At 39.1% G+C, this 24,926-nt stretch overlaps 1 protein-coding gene across 1 annotated transcript in view; it reads left to right on the top strand.

Annotated features, from left to right (window-relative positions):
- ARID4A (AT-rich interaction domain 4A) overlaps nucleotides 1-24,926 on the top strand; it is a 91,417-nt gene that overhangs the window by 9,990 nt on the left and 56,501 nt on the right. Inside the window, exons 5-9 of the mRNA XM_060753834.2 lie at nucleotides 1,063-1,153; nucleotides 16,283-16,362; nucleotides 16,452-16,546; nucleotides 19,440-19,572; nucleotides 23,550-23,629. Of these exons, the coding sequence (XP_060609817.2) occupies nucleotides 1,063-1,153; nucleotides 16,283-16,362; nucleotides 16,452-16,546; nucleotides 19,440-19,572; nucleotides 23,550-23,629 (479 nt within the window). The remainder of the gene's footprint in view (nucleotides 1-1,062; nucleotides 1,154-16,282; nucleotides 16,363-16,451; nucleotides 16,547-19,439; nucleotides 19,573-23,549; nucleotides 23,630-24,926) is intronic.

Genomic DNA, 24,926 nt, shown 5'->3' with positions numbered 1-24,926 from the left:
TTCTGGCTCTTCGGCTTAGAAATGGAGATGAGCACCACATGCCAGAGTCAGACATGACTGGACTTCATGTCAGGGGAAAACCTTTACCTTTTTATCCTAGGTACACCTCAGTTAACAAAGCCTCAGTCTTTTTACAAAGTCTTTCCATTTTCCTCATTATGTTTTTCCTCTTTAGCCTGTGGAAGGTTCTTTAGCAACCTCAGCATTGGGAAGATGCTTGAGGGAGCACTCGAATACTGACTTTTAGTGTTAGATTACAGCAGCATGTCTACGGTAAACAGTCCAGTACAAGAGCTGTGGAGGAACTCTACTTCAGCTTCTTCTGCTGTAGCCTTGTGCACCAGGGCAGAGAGCAACTGCCTCCAGAATCCCTTACTTGAGCATGCACAAACAGAGGAAAGGGGAGAACAGATAAGCCTGTCTCAACAGCTGTTTTTTAAAAAGCACACATCTTTGGATCTAGTTTCTAAAAGGTACCAAATCTATCTCAACAAATTTTACAGCAATAAAAAACGTGCTAAGCATGTGCATCGTTTTGCTATAAAATGCAATGTTTCCAAGCTCTGTATCAATTTGATGCCTTTTGGTAGTTTTCTACCAAAAATATTCTTCTCCTAGCCAACAATGTGCTGCCACCTATAACTCATTTTTCAATTTTGTTTGGATTTGGTATGTTTTGGGAACAAAGTCCACATCTGGAAAAGCAGCAGAAAAGTGAAGACTGGTAAAAGGATTTTTTAAAAGATATTTTAAAAGAAGCCTTTAAGTATTCTCATAATGTTTTTGTTTACTTAAGCAATTGCTTTGCTAGTCTGGCTCTTTTACATGTGCATCTTGTTAATTTTAAATAAAATGTTTGTTGAAACATGTTTGAACTCCTTTTTGTAGCGTAGGAGCCTATCCCTGTTATTTCCATGTCATTTGTGCCAGCTTACTTTTGTTGCTAAAGAAGTCATGGCCAGGAACACACCTAATTTGTTAAATGGGATATAGCAGTATCACGAAGTTGAGGAAGAGTGTTTACATGCAAAAGAACATGAAGTCTAATCTTTTATGTTATAGGCTGGTGCAATTGTTGAAACCAAGATGCCTGATGGATCCTTTCAAGAGGCTGTCATCAGTAAATTGACAGATGCCAGCTGGTATACTGTTGGTGAGTAATTTTCATGTTTTGTCTTCAACGCAAAAACATGTTTAATTTCCACAGAGGTGTGATTCAGTTCCTTTCAGTTCCAAACATTTCATGCTGTTAGAACAATTGTCTTAACTTTTTAGAAAATATGGTGTACAAATTTATTTATTTTTACACATGTATAAGTAGTTCAGGGTTGAGATAAAAAACTGGAACAAGATAACGGATCTTACTTTTTTCTCATTTTAAGTTTGATCTTGAACAAATCAGAAAAATATTCTTTTTTATGGTCACCTGCTTAAATCCAGAAATTGAAATCAGTGAAACTGAATAGGCACTGATTTATTTTACTTATTCCTGGGATTTATATATCCTCCCGGAGCCCCTGGTGGCGCAGTGGGTTAAATCCTTGTGAATCTGGGAAGAGTGTGGAGGAGCTCCCTCTGTCAGCTCCAGCTCCCCATGCGGGGGCATGAGAGAAGCGTCCCACATGAATGGTAAAACATCTGGGCGTCCCCTGGGCAACATCCTTGTAGATGGCCAGTTCTCTCACACCAGAATCAACTTGCAGTTTTCAGGTCGTTTCTGACACTATATATGTCCTCTCTTTCTCCGAAGGTGGGATTGAAGGCTACTTACAACAAATTAATCCAATTCAAGCAGGAGCGACAGCAATTATTAATGATATTATTATTTTCTTTATCTATGATAACAATTAATACCGGAGTTATGTGTCTTATTTTATTTATTTATTTATCATGTCAGGGGCAACCAGACAATTGTATTACATTTCTAACAGAACAAAACAAACAGACAAAACACAAAGTTTGCAAGCTTGGTAGTCCTTTGACCAGTATCTGGCCACTTGGGGTGCCTCTGGTGTTGCTGCAAGAAGGTCCTCCATTGTACATGTGGCAGAGCTCAGGGTGCATTGCAGCAGGTGGTCAGTGGTTTGCTCTTCTCCACACTCACATGTCGTGGATTCCACTTTGTAGCCCCATTTCTTAAGATTGGCTCTGCATCTTGTGGTGCCGGAGCACAGTCTGTTCAGCGCCTTCCAAGTCGCCCAGTCTTCTTTGTGCCCAGGGGGCAGTCTCTCATTTGGTATCAGCCATTGGTTGAGGTTCTGGGTTTGAGCCTGCCACTTTTGGACTCTCGCTTGCTGAGGTGTTCCAGCGAGTGTCTCTGTAGATCTTAGAAAACTATTTCTTGATTTGTGCCTGAGGATGTATTAATGGAATAAACAACCATATCTAAAGCAACTCCTTGGGAGTGCAAATCTAGCACATCTAGTAGAAAATTTGTAGATGAGTCTGTAGGGAAATTAAAAAGCAGCATGGCAAGGAGAAAATTCATGTAGAAACCTAGATATATGAAATGGAATTGTAAGAAAACCGTGTGAAATTAATGGGGCAGCCATAAGTCGACAGGTAACTTGAAGGAATTACAAGCTATAGGTGCATCATGCACTGTTGCACTCATGTCCTGCTTTTGGACCTCTTGCACGCATCTTGTTGGCTACTGAAGGAACAGAATGCAGGGCTAAGTAGCCCTTTGGTCTGAGGGCATGGCTATTTTTATATTGTACCTTTGTCTTTGACTGAGTAATCCCGCTTTTGGTTTGCGGAGCTCAGCCTCTTAGGAAACAAATACAAGCTGTACGTTGAAGTGATTGCGCAAATCTAGCAAAGCTTGGTTTGATTTCTCTGAAACCTATATGCAGCTCATTCCTTTGTCTAATACTAAAACTATTTATTTCAAGTATTTTCCCTTTAGGCAGAAAGGTTCCTATAGTGGCTTGCAATTAGCTTAACAGTTCCCTACCTACAGGCAAATCTAAATAAGGTGCAACACACAAAGAATAGGTGATATTGGGATGGGAGTTAAGTTCAGCAGTTCCTGAAAGTTGCTGTTCTCTCTCAGATGCCCAACTGTAGTTGCAGCATAGAGGGAAAGTTTCACAAGTTGCTGGGGCCAGGAAGGAGGGAGGTTTGCCTGGCTACTCATCTCCTCAGAGCCCATAGCAATCGGAGCTGAAATATGAAGGGAAATTATTGTGCATTTAATTCTGTTGGAAATACTTTTGAAGAGGAAGAGATGTGAATTTTGTTGTATATTCTATTTTATAGAGTTGTAGGCCAGGATTAGTAACAGCTATTTCTGTCTTTGGTGTAAAAAAAGTGATAAACATAGGTAGGTTTGAGCAGACTGGCTAATAAATTGCATAGCCATGTTAGCAATGCTTTTCAAAGGATAAAAAGCCAAAATGGAAAATTTTGTTCATATGTCTACATTGAAATTCGGGAAGCTTAGGAAAAGAGTAGGAAAGGGTTTCAAACAAAACTGCCTACATAACTACAAAAATAACGGAAGAAGAAAGTATCTTGCTTATTCTGAATGTCTCTCATAATTGTCAAAGATGCACAGACGTGGCTTTGTTGCATATATCTAACTTTATTGTTTTTGGCATAATGATAGTCCCAAATTTTGGAAATGCTTTCAAAAACGTTAAGCGGGTATTGATAACAGTTGGCATCAAAGTTATTTGTGTGAACATCTTCAAATCATTTAGAAGCCTTCCCTGTCTTATCTGATCAGGGAAACGGTTATAATTGAGTGGTAGATCACATGCTTTGCATGCAGAAGGGTTCATTTTCCACCCTTGCTATATCAAATAAATAGATTTCTGGCACTGGAGAAATGAAGGACTAGTTTGTAATCTTGGGTCTTGGATGTTGTTGGGCTCCTTTTGTCTAGCTCACACTGAAGTCATGGATGAGGAACTAGGAAGCACTGAGCTGGATATAGCATGGTATTAGAAAGTTCGGTTAGTTCCTAACAAAGCCTCTGCCAGATGAGAATTGCTGGTGATTGCAACAAAATATAATATTTCAAAAGATTTACACTGAATTTCGAATTACATATTTCTGAAGTGTTTTTTAAAGAAAAGTTCATAAATTTAGCCCGCCTTACATGTGAGTAAGACATTACTGCATTGAATCTAAAATGATTTTCACTCTGCTAGAACAATGATTGTATTTGTAAATTATGTCTTTCAAGAGCTTTCCTAAATGATTTGCAACTTAATACTATCATTGTTCTAGCAGAGTGAAAATCATTCTAGATCCAATGCAGTAATGTCTTACACACGTGTAAGGCAGGCTAAATTTATGAACTTTTCTTTAAAAAACACTTCAGAAATATATAATTCGAAATTCAGTGTAAATCTTTTAAAATATTATATTTTGTTGTAATCACCAGGTAAATATTGATCTCTGGAAGAAAGATTGTAATATGTTCCAGGATAATACTTGTAATGATAATCAAATTCAGCCTCTTGAATTGCCTGGAGAAGTTCAAATTAAACTTGCTTCATAATTAGACATTTATTTAGGTATACTATGACATGACTAAACTTTATTGGGACTGGTTCTTTATGTTGAACTTTTTGACTCTTCTTTTTGGTTGAGTTCAAAAAGACTGTTTCTGTCAAATGAAGAAAATGTGGGCAATTTATCCGTTCCAGTCCCCAAATCCCTCTCTCAACTCCTGGAAGTTCCTTCATTCAGCCTCCAGGTCTTCCAGTCTGTGCTGGTTCATGCTATCAGGCTCTTTCTCGTGCAAGGCCCTAGATATTTTTATTTCTTGACCTTGGCTAGGAACTAATGGCACGGTGTCTTGAACACACCGGATCAGAGTCCATGACAACTTTGCTCTCCTCTTGCTTCCTTGTAAGATATGCATTTGACACTTTTGGCAGGTCTAGACATTAAAATGTTGTTTGTCTTTGTAAATAGCTAGAGTGAGCGTACTTTAAGCAGCTACAGGCAGTATTTTTTTCAAAATGTGAATTTCTGGTACAGATATTTTCTCTTTTGCTTATTTGTCTTCTTTCAACTGCTTTTTGCAGAGATCAGCTTCTTTACCTTGATTAATTGCTGCTTTGCAGTTATGATTACTCTCCCAATCGATACCATGGAGCTAGTCATAATCCAGTATATGTGTAATAAAATTGCATCTTTATTATTATTATTATTATGCATTGAATTTTAAATTCAAGGGGTTTTATTTTTATTTGATAAAGACGTTCAGATTGTGCTTACAGTTTTGTTTGGTTTTATTGTTCTAAGAAAGTGAAAGCAGGAAATGCTGCGAAGTCCATAAAAGAAAGAATACACATTTCTGTTTTTCATGAGATCTCTTGGCAGGGAGACAGAGGTCTGGGCCCTGAGTTCACTCATGCCAGTAGGAACATCCCATGAGCACAGTTCAACTCACTGAGCGCTTCTACAAGCAAAACAATGTTCATCAGTGTCCCTTTCTCCACGCAGTTCCTCCCTCTTCCAAAAATCTCCTTTCTGTGGAGTTGGAGGCCTGGTTGAAATAGTTTATGAGTTATTCAGCAGGAGCAGGAATCCATGCTGATTCCCACCCTTCTCTTGGTGGGATTCTCTGCTATATCAGAAGTATTAGAGGACAGTGGATCTCTGACTGGAAGGGTACCTTGCTATGTGACTGGCTGGTATGAGAGCCTGATTCAGCTCTTGCAAAAACTCCAGGGTTGTGTCATACTCCTAGAACTACCCAGTTATTTACTCTGATAATAATAATACAGTAAATAACAATAAAACTTTATTTGTACCCCACTCCATCTCCCCAAGGGGACGCAGAGCGGCTTACACCAATATAACAGTGCGGATGAGCACGTTAAAGAAAGCATGATAAAGTGGACACCGAATGTGGGTCACAATATAATGTTGGAACAATAGGTGAAAAAATATTATTTATTTATTTAAAACATTTATGTGAAATAAAGGGTAATAATTCACATTATAACTTGAAAGAGAATTTCTATAAAATGATGTACTAGTGATATATGACACCTGAAAAGCTCTCTAAGATATATAAAAAGAGCTCCAATATTTGCTGGAAATGTAAACAAGTGAGGTCCTTCTAGCAAATGTGGTGGACATGTAAATATGCCAAAAAAATTGGATTCAAACACACACAGTGATTCAGAAAATTTTAGAGGGAAGCATCCAGGTAAAACTGTAGACTTTTCTACTTGGTCTGACTGAAAAAAATAAATAGAATAGACTATGGCAATATATGATCACAGCAGCCAGACTATGCACAGAAATGGAAGAGTACAACAATACCAACAACAGAGGAATCTATATAAATAAAAATGTAATGTTCGTTTGTGGGATTAACATAACTCTAAAACTACTGGATGAATTGACACTAAATTTGGACGCAATACACCTCTCAGGCCAATGAGTGAGCATCACTCATAAAAACACTGAAAAACACAGCGGAAGAAGCAAAAATCCAAATATATATATCACAAAACCACACATATATATGCAAACACACACATATACACATGCACACAAATATATACATACACAAAACACATATACACAGACGGTGCCACAGCAACTCATGGCAGGGGATGGCTAGTGTATAGTAAAAATGATGGACTTGGCCGAAATGGACAAATTAACACATCTACTAAAGGAAGGGGCATTGAAAACTTTTTTTTAAAAGACTGCAAACCTTTTTATTTACTTTTTACACAAGAAGAGAAGGGCTTGCCAATTCTGAGTTTTGAAGATTAAATTAAAGGGTATTTTTGTTGATGTTGTAATACAAGAAAAGAGTAAAGAGAGATCTGGAGAGAAAGCAAATGATGCTAGCTTTCTTTGTGACTAGATTGGGATAGACCAGAGATCACCTATCTTCCCCTACCCCCCCTTTTCCCCCTCTTATTTTGCTTTTTCCTTTTAAGAAAAGGATGTATGAAAAAAGAGGGTGCAGATAAAAGCAATGTTACATGGAAATGAAGTGTGTATAAATATGAGCACTAATGGAAACTAAGCTGAAGCAAAATATTGTAAACTTGAAACAATAAAAAATGTTGATTAAAAAGCAGTATAACAGTGCAAACAATGTGAACAGTAATAAACACATAACCAATATTAAAATTAAACAAATAATAATGAAGCAAAATAAATATAAACAGAACAAATTAAGTTGACAATGAAAAACATCATCCATAAATAAAAATAAACAGTGGTTTTGTTATCGAATGCAGTTAAAATATAATACAACTTTAATTAATATGATCAGGAGGTGATTGAGCTCTCTGCCACATTTCATCTCCAAATATTGATCGAGAGAGCTCAGAAACTCTCAAGCCCATTTCAAAGCTATACTAAAGATTCAGGGAAAGGGGAGGAAGGTGCATGAATATGTTCAGGATTGTGCTTCATTGGTCTTCAAGTATGATACGCACAATTACTGGAGAGTAAGTTGTGCTGAACTCAGTGAGAACTGGCTGCTGTGTTTTAAGTAATTCACATATTTCTATGTGGTGTCAGTCTAAAGTTCAACACTTTAAACAAGAAGTTTATCTAGGCTGCAACCGTTGCCTAGATAAAGGTGGACAGGGGGGAAGAACTGATTTAGTCATATTTATGATCCTTGTTCTTACTTGGTGTGAAGGGTGGCATATGAGAAGATGGAAAAAATAAAAGTTCCATGAACTTTCAGCACATACATAGGTGTGTATTGGTTGCTGGAAAAAAAGTCAGTTCTTTGTATTAATGGGTAGAAATTGAAATGCATGTCTGTTGACACATCAAGAGTCATGCTAGATGTACTAGTTCACCAATAACTTTATCAACATACAAGCAGATCTCAAACTGCACTCTCTTGAGGATATGGGGATACCACAGAAGACATAGGCCATTGACTTTGTATCTCTTACAGGTCATTATGGTGTAGATATATAGTAGCCAACTTTCTGGACACCACAGGTACATGAAGTGCGGATGTGACTGAAGTGTAATGCCTCTCTTTCGGACTTATCAAAGTAGCAGGGCATCATCTCTGCAGAGATACCATTCTTGTAGGACTTCTTCCTTTAAACATATAATAAGTGCTAAACTCAAACAAGTAAACACAATTTACCACTTTATTTATCGTGTCAGAAGCGAACTGAGGGTACAAGTGTAATGTATTTAAAAACAGAAAGTTTTAAAAACTTTAAAAACTTTAATGTCCTTTGACCAGAAGCTGGCCACTTGGAGTGCCTCTGGTGTTGCTATAAGAAGGTCCTTTATTGTGCAAGTCTCAGGGCTCAGGCTGCATTGTAATAGGTGGTCAGTGGTTTGCTCTCCTCCACACTTGCATGTCATGGACTCCACTTTGTGGCCCCATTTCTTAAGGTTGGCTCTGTATCTCGTGGTGCCAGAGCTCAGTCTGTTCAATGCCTTCCAAGTCGACCAGTCTTCTGTGGGCCCAGGAGGGAGTCTCTCATTCGGTATCGGCCATGGTTTGAGGTTCGAGGTTTTAGTCTGCCACTTTTGGACTCTTTCTTGCTGAGGTGTTCCTGCGAGTATCTCTAGATCTTAGAAAACCCTTTCTTGTTTAAGGCATTGGTGTGCTGACTGATATCTGAACAGGGGATGGGCCAGAGATATCATTGCCTTGGTCCTTTCATTGTTGGTTGCTACTTCCCGGTGGATGCCAGATGATGCAATGCAATATTGACTCAGCAATATAATTTCTCCAGTGGTATAGGGGGTAGGCATCCTGTGATAATAAGGCATGTCTCATTAAGAGCCACGTCCACTGTTTTAATGTGGTGAGATGTGTTCCACACGTATTCAGCAGCACTTACCACTGAATTTACCCCTGGCATCAATTGTAGGAATAAGCATTGGCTTCAAACTACAAGAGAGGAGATTCCATCTGAACATTAGGAAGAACTTCCTGACTGTGAGAGCCGTTCAGCAGTGGAACTCTCTGCCCCGGAGTGTGGTGGAGGCTCCTTCTTTGGAAGCTTTTAAGCAGAGGCTGGATGGCCATCTGTCAGGGGTGATTTGAATGCAATATTCCTGCTTCTTGGCAGGGGGTTGGACTGGATGGCCCATGAGGTCTCTTCCAACTCTTTGATTCTATGATTCTATGAAAGATGTTGCTTCTGAATATCTTTTGGCTCTTTCTCCCAAAAACACATAATGAAAGGCAAGTAATTTCAGGGGAGTTGCTCTTTACTTTGTCCTGGAAAGGACCACCACTTTCATCAGATTGTCACACAAAAGCCAGTATTGAGAAGGGAATAAGATCTTGGGTTTTTGGAGGGGAAGCCTAGTAGGATCATCATGTTTTGCAGCTTCTCCTATGTTGCAGCATTGGTGCAAGGAACAAAAGCAGTGCCTTCATGACACATTGCATATATTAATACAAGAGTCCTTTCTACTGCCCATATAACAAAAATAAGCTTTAGAGAAGGAGTTTTGAACACTAGGAAACTGACTTTTTGGTAAGCAGATTTATTACTTTTATGCATCAATATTAATTTATTTACTTGTTTATTTCCCACATTTCTACCCCGCTCTTCCCTGACTCAGAGCAGCTGACCACTGTGAAAATCTGAAGGATCTTATTCATATCTTTTGAAAATTTAAGGCAAAGCTTTGATTTTGTGTCTTTCTGGATTCCTTTACATGTTATCCCACACGCACAACTGTATCAATATGTTTTATATCCAAGGCCCTCATACCAGTTGGTGTGGCATCTGAAAAAGTAGGTTTATAGGAATAACAATTCAGGCAAAAATAACAACAAATAATCATATTTCCCCCCCCCCCCTTTCTGTTTTAATTTTTATGGTAGGGAAGCTGTCCTAAACTCATTGAGAAAGAGCCAGAGGAAGAGATGGAGATGATGCCTTTTTGCTATCTTTTAAACATAAATAGTGGAAAGACATGAATTGATTATATTCAGTAAGGGAGATTTGTTTCCTGTTCCTTAGTCCTTTACTGTGCTTTTTGCTTTATATATTTCTGTATGGCAAAATGTTTAAAAGTGCACGAGGCCAATACAGTTTTGTACAAATGTATGTGTCTATATTGCCTTGGAGATTCTAATCCTGCAGCATGAAATAAAATTGCTGTGTATCTGACTCAAGGATACGTATTACCGAGCAAATAAGCTTTGTTGGTTGCAACATGAATAATTATAAAAGAACAAAACCATTCCACTAGTTATTCTTCTAGGACTGTTTAATTCTATGACACTTTGGCAATGCATTATTTAAGAAAAGCTGAGGAGTGTTTTTGAAAAGGTCATGCTCTGGGAAGCTGTGATTTGAAGGAGGTTGCATGTGAAGTAGATTAAAAAGAAAGGGGATTTAAAATGGTAAGGAGTATTTAACTGGGCAAAAGGAGTAGGAGGTGGTAAGATAGAAGTATGGTCATAAAAAGCCTTGAGAAACCACATGCTTATGCTCCTGCTTTTTCTAATACGAGCAAGAAAAATAGGAACATTACATGTAATGTGACAAAATAACATGATTTTTGTGGTACTGAGTTGCTTTTGCATGATTTTGCTTTGTACAGCTTTCTTTTGAGAATAAAAGTGGCTTCCATAAATATTTATTCATTTACTACATTTATATCCCACCCTTCTCAGATCTTCTGGGGAGGCTCTTCTTTCACCCCTGCCAGTCTCACAAGCTCGCTTTGTAAGCACAAGAGAGAGAACTTTTTCCTCAGTGGCTCCCTGACTCTGGAATTCACTACCTGGAGAAATTAGGAAAGCTCCTACCCTAGGAACTTTTAAAAAGAACCTTAAAACCTGGCTCTTCCGTTGCGCCTTTGGTGAATAGATATTCAATCCCACATTATCCCTCATGTGCAATGTTCTGTCACTGGAGTATACGTTTCCCCCCCTCGGGGAAAAGCTTGATTCCATATCTCCCACTATAATGAGCCCTCCTCCACAAATAATTTGTTTCTCTTTTATCTCACCCGAGTTTTTAACCAGTTTTAATTAGCTCTTTTAACCATTACATGTAGCCCGCCCATTGTCACTGTGTTTGTGTTTATTGTAATTCTATATTGTTGTATATTGATATGTTTTATGTAATTATGATGTTGTTTCTTGTTTGCGTTTTCGGTTTGCGTTCGGTCGTTCCTTATTGTAATTGTTGTTTGGGCTTGGCCCCATGTAAGCCGCTCCGAGTGGCGGGGTACAAATAAGGTTTATTATTATTATTATATTCTCAACCCCGAAGGGGACTCCGGGCAGCCTTACAAAGGCAACAATTCAATGCCATATAGTAATACATCGGTAAATAAACAAAAATGTTAAAACCAAACTCATTAAAAACATAGCATTAAAACATCAATTAAAATAACATGATCCAAATCGTATTCCAGGGCCGGTCCGAGTCATCATTATATTCATTTGCAGTCTCATATTGCACTACTCCTGTTACTGGCTGAAAGCCTGATCCCAGAGTCATGTTTTTAGTTTTTTTTTCCTGAAGGCCAGGAGGGATAGGACTGATCTAATTTCACTGGAGAGGGAGTTCCATAGGCGAGGGGCCACCACTGAGGCCCTGTCTGTCATCCCCATCAGTCATGCTTGCGTAGGGGGTGGGACCAAGAGCAGGGCCTCTCCCTACAAACTTAACCTCCGAGGTGGGTCATAGAGGGAGATACATTCAGGCAGGTAAGCTGGGCTGGAATTGATAGGGCTTTATAGGCTAAAGCAGCACTTTGAATTGTGCTCAGAAGCAGACTGGAAGCCAGTGGAAGTGACATAACAGGGGAGTTGAGTGCTCCCTGTATACCACTCCAGCAAGCATTTGAAGCTTCCAAACAGTCTTCAAAAGCAACCCTGTGTAGAGCGCATTGCAGTAGTCTGTTCTCAAGGTAACAAATATTCATTTCAGAGACTAACAGTAAAAAGAGAGCTGGATAGAGTAATTAACTATACATATGGCTCCTGTGTATATATGTATTCTATGGCCCTGTCTGAGATGCTGCCTGTCTCCACTTCCAAAAATCATAGATAGATCCTGCATATTAAGCATGAAATAAAATCTTTGGTACATGTAGGCTATGTATGGACTATTCCACTAAAACATCCAGTCTGTTAGTTTTTCTGATGGTACATTCTGTAGAAAATAAACATGTTTTCAATTTAAGAATATATCTTAAGTGCATGCCAACAGTGTTAAACCTAGATGATATTTCATTTAGGTTGTGTATTTTGAACCAGGTCTTACAAGCACATGTTTTCTTATTAGGCTATGTTGTGTCCTCAAATTGAAGTCAGGGGAATGAGTTTCCAGGTTAAAGCAAATTGATTGTACTGTATGTTTTCTAGAAGTTACGTTGCTTTTCAATACCTCTTTTCTTGCCTTCATAGCCCATTGAAAGGCAAAAAGCTCTTGTTTTGCAACTTCAAAGTGATTCTCATTCTGTGACAAAGTCCTCCCAGTGGGCATACTTCCAAGATATTACAATCCTCTAAAGAGTCTAGAAATCTGTCTTGATCCTGCAGTCGTGATTTAAGAGATAATCAATTGTCCCCGTGCCTTTTGAAATTGGTGGGCTTTAATTGTGCTTGCTTTGTAGAAGCAGAAAATGTTTTTTTGATAGGAGTGGGCATTATAGAAAGTATAAATTGAAGATTATGGCTTGTGATACAATGCAGTCTGAAGTCACTTCTGTATGTAAAAAATGTATGTGGGAAGGAAGTTGTTTAACTGACTAGTATGAACTGCCACTGACAGTTCATATTAGACTCTGGTTCTTTTTGGGTTGGAGAAAAATAGCCTTGTTCCAGGTTCAACATCCGTGGTACCTTCAGTTCAGCATATCTCTGTGTATTAAAAATTAGCCCTTAATTAAATGCAAGGACAAATGCAAGATACTCCACTTAGGCAGAAAAAAGGAAATGCAAAGATACAGAATAGGGGGTGATGCCTGGCTCGACAGCAGTGTGTGTGAAAAATATCTTGGAGTCCTCATGGACAACAAGTTAAACATGAGCCAACAATGTCATGAGGCAACTAAAAAAGCCAATGGGATTTTGGCCTGCATAAATAAGAGTCTAGTGTCTAGATGCAGGAAAGTCATGCTACCCCTTTATTCTGCCCTGGTCAGATCACACCTGGAATATTGTGTCAAATTCTGGGCACCGCAGTTGAAGGGACATGTTGACAAGCTGGAATGTGTCCAGAGGAGGGCGATTCAAAGAATCAAGGCTCAGAAGAACAAGCCCTTTGAGGAGCGGCTTAAAGAGCTGGGCATGTTTAGCCTGCAGAAGAGAAGTCTGAGAGGAGACATGATAAGGTCCATGGATCAAGTCATAGGGAGGAGAGAGCAAGCTTGTTTTCTGCTGCCCTGGAGACTAGGACACAATGGAACAGTGGTTTCAAACTACAGGAAAGGAGATTCCACCTGAACATTAGGAAGACCCTCTTGACTGTGAGAGCTGTTCAGCAGTGGAACTCTCTCTCCTGGAGTGTGGTGGGGGCTCCTTCTTTGGAGGCTTTTGAACATAGGCTGGATGGCCATCTGTCAAGGGTGCTTTGAATCTGATTTTCCTGCTTCTTGGCAGAATGGGATTGGACTAGATGGCCCACGAGGTCTCTTCCAACTCTATGATTCTATGAAGACATTGTGGAGTTTTCAGATGTGCAGTGCATTTTCTTTGTCCATGCAGAAGAATCTCCAGTGTACGTTGAAGTGAGATTTTTCTGTTCTTCTTTAACCTTAGGCCAACTACCTCGGCTGCTACGTTTTATAAACAAGAAATGCTTTCCGCTCTGTCTATTTGTCTGGAGGAGATGTTGGGCTTGTGGGGACTTCAGCCTTTTCATTACTGTTCTGGATAAAAGCCATGTTCCTGACATCATGCCTCTTGCTTTTGTTGCTTCTGGCTTGAATTTTATTGGAGTCTTTGGGGTTTATAGTTTAGACACTTCTCACCAATTGTATCTGGGAGTTACAGGTAATCTGTAGTAGAATTTGTCTTGTGCCCTTATGGTAAACAGCAATTTTTGTCCAAAAGCCTGATTTGATTTTCAATGCACAATCTAGCTTCACTTTGGCTAATTGGAGACATAATTGAAGGGGCCTGGAAGATTTATTCCCGAAGCTGTGGTGAACGAAATATACCCTAATAGCCACTGTCGTGTCCATTTTATCAAGAAATATATGTGTCTCCAGCTAGGTCATATCCATGTAACAGATATACATTTCATCACGTGTAAAGTGTATTTAGCAGTGGTCCTTTGGGTTTACGACCTGGGGGGGGGGGGGGAGATTGCAAACTCCCTTAGGCAATGGATATGCTTAGTCCTAAATCCAACTCTTATTGTTAGAGGCCTGGAGTGCTTGGTGCTAATATTGACTGACCCACCAGCTATGACCTTTCCTGGACAGGGATAACCCATCCACAGTAGTTCATGCACCAGTAATTGTCCAGTTAGACAAGTACAACACACTCTTTGTGGGGCTGCCCCTGAAAATAATTCAGAAGCAGCAGGTAGTGCAAAATTTAGTAGCTAGAGTGTTCACTAGAACACCATATAGTACCAGCCTTAAAGAAATTGCACTGTTGGCCAGTATGCTTTCAGTCCAAATTCTAGGTGATGGTGATAACATTGATTGAAAGCCCTATTTGGTTTAGGATCGCAATGCTTGAAGGAGCACCTTATTCTATGTGCACTGGTCTGAGGATTGAGGTTTACTGTAGGGCCCTTCCTCAGTGACCCACCATTATTATTATTATTATTATTAATAATAATAATAATAATAATAGTAATAATAGTAAAAATAATTAATTTTATTTGTATACCACCCTATCTCTCCAAGGGGACTCAGGATGGTTTCCAACATATAAGGCAAAACATTCAATTGCCCCAAAGGAAAAACCATAGCATCATAACACATAAATTCCTGCTAAAACATACACACAAAAATTTGAACAAAATTTCATTGTAACTCCATCAGACGGGTTCAAAATACCAATGGCCAGTATTACAAAGTGGACTTGGCCAACAATAAATGGGTAAGAGATAGGGCAACATTGTATCGTAGGGCTTGGGAAGTGGGTCAAGTGCAGAACAGACTACTATCTGATGTACTAGGGAAGGACCTAGGGACTAATCATTCTCAAAAACCTGCTAGAACATCCAGGTTTTCAGATCCCTCTGGAAGGAGAAAAGTGTGGTGGCCTGCCTAATCTCCCGGGGGGGAGCGTTCCAACCGAGAAGGCCCTCTCCCTTGTCCCCACCAACTGGGCTTGTGACGGTGGCGGGACTGCAAGGAGGGCCTCCCCGACAGATCTTAAAGCCCATACCAGATGATAGAGAGGGCCAAACTGTTTAGGGCTTTGAAGGTCATAACCTGCACCTTGAATTGGGACCAGCAACGTATTGGCAGCCAATGGAGCTGCTTTAGTAGGGGCATTGTGCACTTCCTATAGTTAGCTCCAGTTAGAAACCTGGCTGCCAATCTTTGAACCAGTTGTGGTTTCTGGGCTATTTTCAAAGACAGCCCTACGTAGAGTGCGTTTCAGTAATCCAGTCTGGAGGTAACCAACGCGTGGACCACCATGGCCATGTCTGACTTCACCATTGGAGACAATTCAATATGTGAATATATAGGAAAAGGCTTTCTCTGTATGACAGACCTATGGAATCTGTGTGTGTCGTAAACGTATACAGGCAGTCCCCAAGTTATGAACAAGATAGGTTCTGTAGGTTTGTTCTTAAGCTGAATTTGCATGTAAGTCAGAACAGGTATATTTTTAAGTGTAACTTCAGCCAACCAGAGATAGATAGATAGATAGATAGATAGATAGATAGATAGATAGCGTTATTTGTGAATTTTTCATTGCTTTTTAATTTTTTTTACTGCTATTTATTTCTATTTTGTTTTTGTCTTTGTAAGCTACCCTGAGTCCCTTTGGGAAGAGAGGACGGATTATAAATAAGGATGTTGCTGTTATATAAGCTTTGGATAGCATAGGGAAGGTTTAACACCCTTGTGATGTTTCCTTTACTGTCTTTGCCCCTGTTCAGAAGATTCCACTTCACTTTCTCCCTCTGTGATAATTGGATTTGGAAAATTTGGCTTCTTCTGGAAACAAGGATTAGTGATAAAGTTTCAGCGTGCTATGATAGCCTCAAACTCCCAAGAACAGTTTAGATACAACTCTTTTGGGGGGCACTGCTAACTTGAACAATTCATATCCTTCATTTAGCTACCTTTTGGCAATATAATGATTTCTCTTATATATAATATTGTTCTGTTCTGTTTGTTTGTTTTGTTTTAGTTTTTGATGATGGTGATGAGAGGACGTTGCGGCGGACATCGTTGTGTTTGAAAGGAGAGAGGCACTTTGCAGAAAGTGAGGTAATGCTGTTAAAACCAATTCTGAAAATTATACTTCCTTTTTTTGTCTTTGTACTGAAATAAGCAAGTTTTTCTTTCTCTTCTCCTAGACCCTTGATCAGCTGCCACTAACAAACCCTGAGCACTTTGGAACACCAGTCATTGGGAAGAAATCCAACCGAGGAAGAAGATCCTCTCTTCCTATGTGAGTGATGCTGTATTTCACTAATGGTTTTAGTAGCCGTTTCTCAAACTTAATGAGCTTTAACCTTCCTCTGCATGAACGTGAGCCAAGCAGGTATTGGCCTTCAGTGGTGAGTTGAAAATTTAATGTGTTGCATCTGTGAGTAAGGGAATGGCTGCAGAAATAGGTCTTAAACATTTTAAAAAAATTGTTATTGCTAGAGATTCATACAGTGCTAATGGTGCAATAAACTATGTAGAAATTAAAACAGAGCCATGCCTCAGAAAGATTTTAAAGAACAAAATAATTGGCCATCTCCTTCATCCAGGCATATGAAACATTGGTTTGGAAATTCTCGTTTCTAGATGTCTGCTGTGTCATATTAGGGGACAGAGAAGGATGCTACAATAGCAGGCCAAAGATTACTTGCAATTGCCGTACTTCTTGGGGCGGGGTATAGAATGGACATTTTTCTGTGGATCCAGGCTGGAAAGGTGATTGGAAATTTAGTCTGCAGATAGTTTCTGGGGTGAAGAAGGTAATATCACCAGAAGTATTTTGGACTTTCTCTGTCCAATCTCCTCTTGGTGTTTTCTGAAATGGAATACCGTATATACTCGAGCATAAGCCGAATATAAGCCGAGGCACCTAATTTTAACACAAAACAACTGGGAAAACTTATTGACTCGAGTATAAGCCAGGGGCAGGAAATGCAGCAGCTGCTAGTAAATTTCTAAAAAAAATAGATATCAATAAAATTACATTAATTGAGGCATCAGTAGGTTAAATAATTTTGAATATTTACATAAAACTAATTTAAGATAAGACTTTTCTCGCTTCTTCCCTCCCTCTCTTTTCCTTCCTTCCTTCCTTCCTTCTTTCTCCCATTCCTTCCTTCTTTCTCCCTTTCAACCACCAACACTCCATACATCGTGCTCTGGAATCAATAAGGAGTGGCCACCTTTGCAAAGGAGAAGGGCAGCAGCAATGTGCCCCTTTCTTTCCCACTTTGGGGGCCAGGGCCACCGAAAGAGAGAGAAGAGGATAGAAGGGGCAAGAGAGAGGGGAAGAAGAAGGAAGGCAAGGAAGAAAGAGAGGGGAAGAGGAAGGCAAGTGCGAGAGAGGAGAGAGCTGAGTTGCTCTGCAGAGAGTTGAGGGTCATGGTGAGAAGGTGTGGAATTGAAAGAAGGGCTTCTTTCAGCCCCTCACCTTCCCATCAGGACTCCCGTCAGGACTTTCACTCAAGTATAAGCCTAAAAAGGGCTGAAAAACTAGGCTTATATTCAAGTATATACAATAGTCTTCTCCTGCAAGAACAGCTTGGGGGATCATTGCTAGAGATAGTTGTCAAAGTTCTAAATTTAAAACCACGATGGAGAAAAGTTAACGTTGTTTGCATTCCATGGTTCCATTCAAGATAAGGGTTATACATAGCAGGAGTTTAAACATAAGTTTCTCGCCCCACTGCTCTGAAAGACTTGAAAATGTGGCAAAAGAAAGAAGACAGAATAGGAGCAAATAGAAGACATTTTCACTGATCCCCAGAACTGGGCTGAATTATGCAAAAAATAGTCACATTTTTATAATTTGCATAATTTACATGGTCACAGTATTTCATTTTTTGTTAGTGCAGGACTTGGCCTATTTTTGTAGGCTTTCCCCCCTTAAGATCATAATGGATTTATCTATCGTTAGTTCCTTCCCCCTAACTTCCCTCACACCTCCTTTCCTCCCTCTCTTTTGTCTCCTCTTCTCTCCCTCTCTTTTCCTTCCTTCCTTCTTTCTTTCCTTCTACCACCAATATGCATACATCGTGCTCTGGAATCGGTAGGGAGATGCCACGTTGGTTGATTGTTGCAGAGCAGGAGGCTTTGTGCTCAGGGAGGCAAAGGTGGAAGAAAAAGCCCAAAACTGATAGAATATGAACCTGTCAGTGAGCTGCTTGGTTGTTCAAAGACATCCCTAAGTCTCAGAACAAACTGTGCTCTCCCACTGCATGGTCATGTTGGCTGCTCAGCAGACGATACACACCATTTTAAAAGTTCATAGGTCTGTCTCCAGCAGCTCCTAAGAAAAGTATTGTATATACTTGAGTATAAGCCTGATTTTTCAGCCCCTTTTTTAGGCTGAAAAAGCCCCCCTTGACTTATAATCAATTCTATGTTATTTATTATTTTTCTCTGTAATTAGTATTATTTTTATAAAATTTATTATTATTACTACACTTACATTATTTTACTCTATTATTATTTTATTATATTTATTATTGTTCTCTGTTTATTATTATTATTAGTATTTTACTCTATTGTTATTGTTATTATATTTATTATTTTACTTTATTATTATTACATTTATTATTTTACTCTACTTAGTATTGTTATTATATTAATTATTTTACTCTATTATTGTTATTTTTATTATTACATTTATTATTTTACTCTATTATTATTGGAAAGATACGTAAGGACATTTATATCGAAGAAGGTTAGAATGATGATTTAATCAGAACTGGAAAGTCTTATTTTAAATTACAGCTTTATGTAAATATTAAAAGCATTTCACCAACTGATGCCTCAATTAATGTAGTTTTATTGGTATCTATTTTTATTTTGAAATTTACAATTCGCGGCTGCATTTCCCACCTCGGCTTATACTCGAGTCAATACGTTTTCCTAGTTTTTTGAGGTCAAATTCGGTGTCTTGGCTTATATTCGGGTCAGCTTACACTCGAGTATATACGGTATCTGTGCACGTTCGTATCTCAACGTCTTTGGTAGTCCACAGAGCATGGAGTTTGCCAAGACCTCTTGACATATTGAGGTCAAGAGACAGTGGCTCTGATGGCATGGTTTTTTCCTTTGCTCTTTATCTCCTTGTTCAAGCTGCCTAAATCACCATATTCTTAATCCTCTAGTAATGACGATGAAAAAGAAGAAGAAAGTAGCGAAGAGGAGGAAGATGATAAGAGGCGCCTCAGCGATGACTTGCTTGGTAAAGTTGTCAGCGTGACATCCAGTTCTGAGGAGGTCGAGTGGTATCCAGCTTTGGTGAGTTGTGCAAGAAGTATCTAAGGCATTCATAAAAATTACAGAATATTGAGAAGAGCGATTCCAATCAGGGCAGAACTTGATTTGGGCATGAGCTGTCATTCAGTGAAGATGGCTCAAAACCTCTTTTAAGGATGTGCTGTTTCGATGTTTTTTAAAAAACAGAAAAAAAAATATTAAGTGTTCTGGCAACCCCTTCTGATTGAGCCTTCAGTGGAAGGCGTTACTAAAGATGTTCAAAATGAACTATTTCCCATTCCTTTTTAACACAAAGGCAGGTTCTGTTAGCCCCACTTTATGGAATGTAATCCAAAATCTGCTGTGTGCTTGTAAATAATGTTTTTTTGTGGAACTTTTGCATATATTATCCCTGAGATCATGATATCAGTTCTTGACTCTTTTCTCTATTTCTCCTTTGGCTAGCTGCCTTAAATATGCTTCTGAGTACTTATAATTAAATTTTGCATTTGGAGTTCCACTAATACACTCACCAGGGGAAAGCCTCTGCTCAGCCAGTCTGAAAATCACTCTGTTCCCAAATTCTGGAGAGAAGTGAAGAGACTTCCTTGTGCACTAGATTTTGGAGCAGGAAAACATCCCTTGGGCCTCAGTAACAGTTTCTCTTTCTCTGGTGGTGCTTGAGGACTATTTACATGAAATGACGATTACTTTTTAAATTAGATTTGCCTGAAGTTAGCATACATTGTATTCTCTTCAGGATAAGATTGCTTGAAGACTGGCCAAGATTTTTTTTATGTAATTCACCCAAGCAAGAACACATACAATCTGATGTCACATTCCTTTTACCTTAATTAATATCTGCTTAGAAGGATTTCAGTTCAATTCCCTTTGCTAACATTGGAGAGGATACCAAACACAATGCTCTATTTGAATATTAAAGCACATTGAGAAGTAAGGACTAGCACTTACTTGGCAAAACAGTGCTGATCCCCGAGGTAAAGGGTAGACTTTCATACTTCTATTGTTACTCTAAAAAGTATGAAGTGCAAGAAGCTCCATTGATTTCCTCAAGAAAGTTCTGCCATGACGCCAGAGAAATTTTCCCCATTAATAATCATATAGGCAACTGTGAAAAGGGGAAGAACTTGATGTGTGATCAGAAGAGGTAGAGAAAACACTGCATATTGTGACAAGTCGGAGGAAGTTTGCAAAAGCAGCACATTGCTATGAGGTTACTACAGGAAACAAACTTGCGTAGTAAGTCCCACCTATATGGCCCTGTGCCACATGCAATGCATCCTGAGACTGCAGACTTTTGTATATAGCTATCAGCATCTCAGAACTGTGGAGATGGACAGCCTATTTCTCTTTTGGAGCATGTCATATTTTTGGCGAAAACTCTCACTCAAGTCTGAGCTCCAGCCTTAGATTTAAGCTTGCGCCATGATAGCTGTTGTTTGATAAGGTTAACTCTTTCTCAAACTTGGACTTACTGTTACAGATGGCCTGTGTCCAAGATGTTTGGCTGGACAGTTGAGGAGCTGACCAGGATCACTTCTTTTAACTGTACACCTGAGCAAGTTTTGAAGTCATTGTAAATACATTTGTAATTTCATTTTTTTGTTATGGGGGAAAATGATACAAATGGGATTCCAATTTTTACACAAATATTGCTTTAATTATAGAAAGTTTTTGATAACAAAATATGTGACACACCCACCCAGCTCAAAATGACAAAATGAACTGTTGTCCTACTGTCTCAGACCCAGCTCAGTTTTATCCATTATTTTGTTTTTAATGGTAACTAAATAAATCCCACACCTGCATTTTGAAGTTGGTGGACCTCATATACGTGTCTTAAATACCTATACCGTTTAAACCAGGGGTCCTCAAACTAAGGCCCGAGGACCGGATACGGCCCTCCAAGGTCATTTACGCGGCCCTCACTCAGGGTCAACCTAAATCTGAAATGACTTGAAAGCACACAACAACAACAATCCTATCTCATCAGTCAAAAGCAGGCCCACACTTCCCATTGAAATACGAATAAGTTTATATTTGTTATAATTGTTCTTCATTTTAATTATTGTATTGTTTTAATGTGTTTTTTTGCACTACAAATTAGAGATGTGCAGTGTGCAGAGGAATTCATTCATTTTTTTAAAAAAAACAAAAGTTATAATCTAGCCCACCAACAGTTTGAGGGACTGTGACCTGGCCCTCTGTTTAAAAGGTTTGAGGACCCCTAGTTTAAACACTTATGGTAGTCTGTGTATGAAAAGAAAGGGATGTTATAACACCCTTCAAACTAACTATATGAATGAATGAATGGTTTATTGTACCAGCCATAGGCTGTAGAATCAAAGAGTTGGAAGAGACCTGATGGGACATCCAGTCCAACCCCCTGCCAAGAAGCAGGAAAATCGCATTCAAAGCACCCCCAACAGATGGCCATCCAGCCTCTGTTTAAAAGCTTCCAAAGAAAGAGCCTCCATCACACTCCGGGGCAGGGAGTTCCACTGCTGAACGGATCCCACATACAGGAAGTTCTTCCTCATGTTCAGATGGAATATCCTTTCTTGTAGTTTGAAGCCATTGTTTTGCATCCTAGTCTCCAGGGCAGCAGAAAACAAGTTTGCTTCCTCCTCCCTCTGGCTTCCTCTCACATATTTATACATGGCTATCATGTCTCCTCTCAGCCTTGTTTTCTTCAGGCTAAACATGCCCAGCTCTTTAAGCCGCTCCTCATATGGCTTGTTCTTCAGGCCCTTGATCATTTTAGTCGCCCTCCTCTGGAGACATTCCAGCTTGTCAATATCTCTCTTGAATTGTGGTGCCCAGAATTGGACACAATATTCCAGGTGTGGTCTAACCAAGGCAGAATAGAGGGGTAGCATGACTTCCCTGGATCTAGACACTATACTCCTATCGATACAGGCCAAAATCCCATTGGCTTTTTTGCCACCGCATCACATTGTTGGTTCATGTTTAAATTGACATCAAGTAATATACAAAAGTAAATAAGCACGTTCCAATATAAACATTAAAACTTATTCCATATACTGGCTCTTTTAAATTATAGTAGCAGCAACATGATAACAATACAAATGTATGATTTGTATCATCCCAAACTATCTCCATTACAATTTCTAGCCTCCGCTTTGGACTTTACTAATTTAGCTCAGATTTTTTGGGCTGTGACTGCAAATGTGGCAACCTTTAATGTTATATTTTTGGAATAATGTGCTAATGAGTCACAGATAACTGCTATTTGTTGCCATTCTGCCCTTTCTTCCAAGAGGGCTCCCAGAAGATTGTTTCTAAGGTCATTATACAAAGAGCAATTTATCAGATAGTGTATTAAATCCTCTCTTCCTGCTTTTTTTTTTTTTTTTGTCGTGTCAGGAGCGACTTGAGAAACTGCAAGTCGCTTCTGGTGTGAGAGAATTGGCCGTCTGCAAGGACGTTGCCCAGGGGACGCCCGGATGATTTTTTTGATGTTTTTGATGTCTCTTTCTGCTGACCCTCAAATACAAAGTTGTTGGACATGAGGGATCCCTACCTTTGAAACTAACAGAAAAACAAGTTGGCAGTGTAAGCTTTTGTAGGTTTACTTCATCAGATGCACAAAGTGAAGTGCCTATGGACAGACATTTATACCCATGGATGAGCAGGTTCTGTGCGTGAATAGCAACAGAAATGCAAAATGTTTGGGTATCGTGAGATGTTCAGTTTAAGAGGTTGTTGTGAAACAAAGCTGGGAGAAAAGATACTAGCTAAAGCCAAGGTGAGTTGCTCATGGTGTGAACTACTTTTCTTGGTTGTAAATATATTGATGTTATTAAGTGATGTTATGTTAAAGGAAGGAGAAAAATAATTCAACTTAGTTATTGACATTGGAGCCGACTGAGAACTAACATAATAGATGTGAAAATTTATGACTCTTCTTTTCTTTTAGATAAAGAATTTGAAAATCCTAAATATGATATTCTAATCTGCCTCTTTTAAAATTTCAGGTCGTATCTCCCAGCTGCAGTGATGATATCTCAGTGAAAAAGGACCAGTGTTTAGTTCGATCCTTTGCAGATTCCAAATTGTGAGTAGTGTTTTAAATGATTTCTCTATGCTTCTCTAAGACTTCAGGTGTTGCAAAATTCAGTACAGAAATCACTGATCAATTAAAATCAAAATTAAAACACAACTTTTAAAATGCTCCCAGGTGTACAATTTTTTCTGCCTCAACTTTCAGACTTACTGAACATGTAGCATAATTAAAGCAACGTATTAATATTTGTTAGATTCAGTCTAAATTAAAATACAGTCTTCACTCATTTATCGTGGGGGTTACGTTCCAGGACCATCTGTGATAAGTGAGAAACTGCGAAATAGAGACACCCCTCCCCTTCCCTCCTGACCCTCTTTACCTTCATCTTCCTCCTCCTCGTCGCCGACCGGGCCTCTTGCCTCCTCTTGGTGGAGGTGTCGTGGGGCCCAAGCAGCGGCAAAAAGCCCTGGTGAAAACCACGAGGAGGAGGGGGGAAGTAAAAATAGCGAGGGGGGAGGAAGAGCCGCCTCCTTGCCCTCTTTACCTCCCTCCTCCTGGTCGCCGCTGGAGTGTACAGTGTTCCCCCGCTACAAAAACCCACGAAACAGCGAGTCCACGGTAAGTGAACTGCAAAGTAGCGAGGGAACACTGTAGATCAGTACTTTATAATTGGTGAACTATGACAATCATCAATTATATGTGAAAGTTTTGTCCCAAATGCTTTTTTTGTAAACCATTAAATTTGAACAGTAGTGGTTGAAACATATTCAAATTGTACATGCGAAAAAAAAAACTGAGGTTTTATTTCTTATTTTCCTATCATAAAACTACTTGACGTGTATTTCTTTATCTGCATAGATGTTTTTGAGCAAATATTTAGGATCCAAACTCTCCATTGCAAGATATGTCAGAGTACCTGAAGTCTACGTCTGAATGTTATGGACTGAAGAAGAAATAAAGATGGGCTACGTTTCTTTAGTTTTCAGAGAAACATGTTAAAAAAACTGTTAGCTGATCAAAGAATTTCCCCTTCATTACTTACATGGCTTTTTAACTATTTAATTGATTTTTTGTAATGCACATTACCAGAACTTCAATATATCTGCCTTTTTGGAGCATATTGCAAGATATCTTACGCTCCAGCAAACAAAAGCTATTATCTGTTAGAGGGAAAGGTAATCTATACTTTGCATTACTTTCTATATTAAAGGCTAGGCTTCAAACTGCAAATATCCCTCATCTGCTCAAATATATTTCTAGTTTTGCCACCCAACTTGATATCCCCAGTTAGGTGGAACAGTTGGGTTCAGCATGCCTGACTAGTGGCCAAATTGGCCAGGACTTATAG

This window comes from Anolis sagrei, chromosome 1 (assembly GCF_037176765.1).
Source record: "Anolis sagrei isolate rAnoSag1 chromosome 1, rAnoSag1.mat, whole genome shotgun sequence".
NCBI lineage: Eukaryota > Metazoa > Chordata > Lepidosauria > Squamata > Dactyloidae > Anolis > Anolis sagrei.
This window is presented reverse-complemented; position numbering and strand designations above follow the sequence as displayed.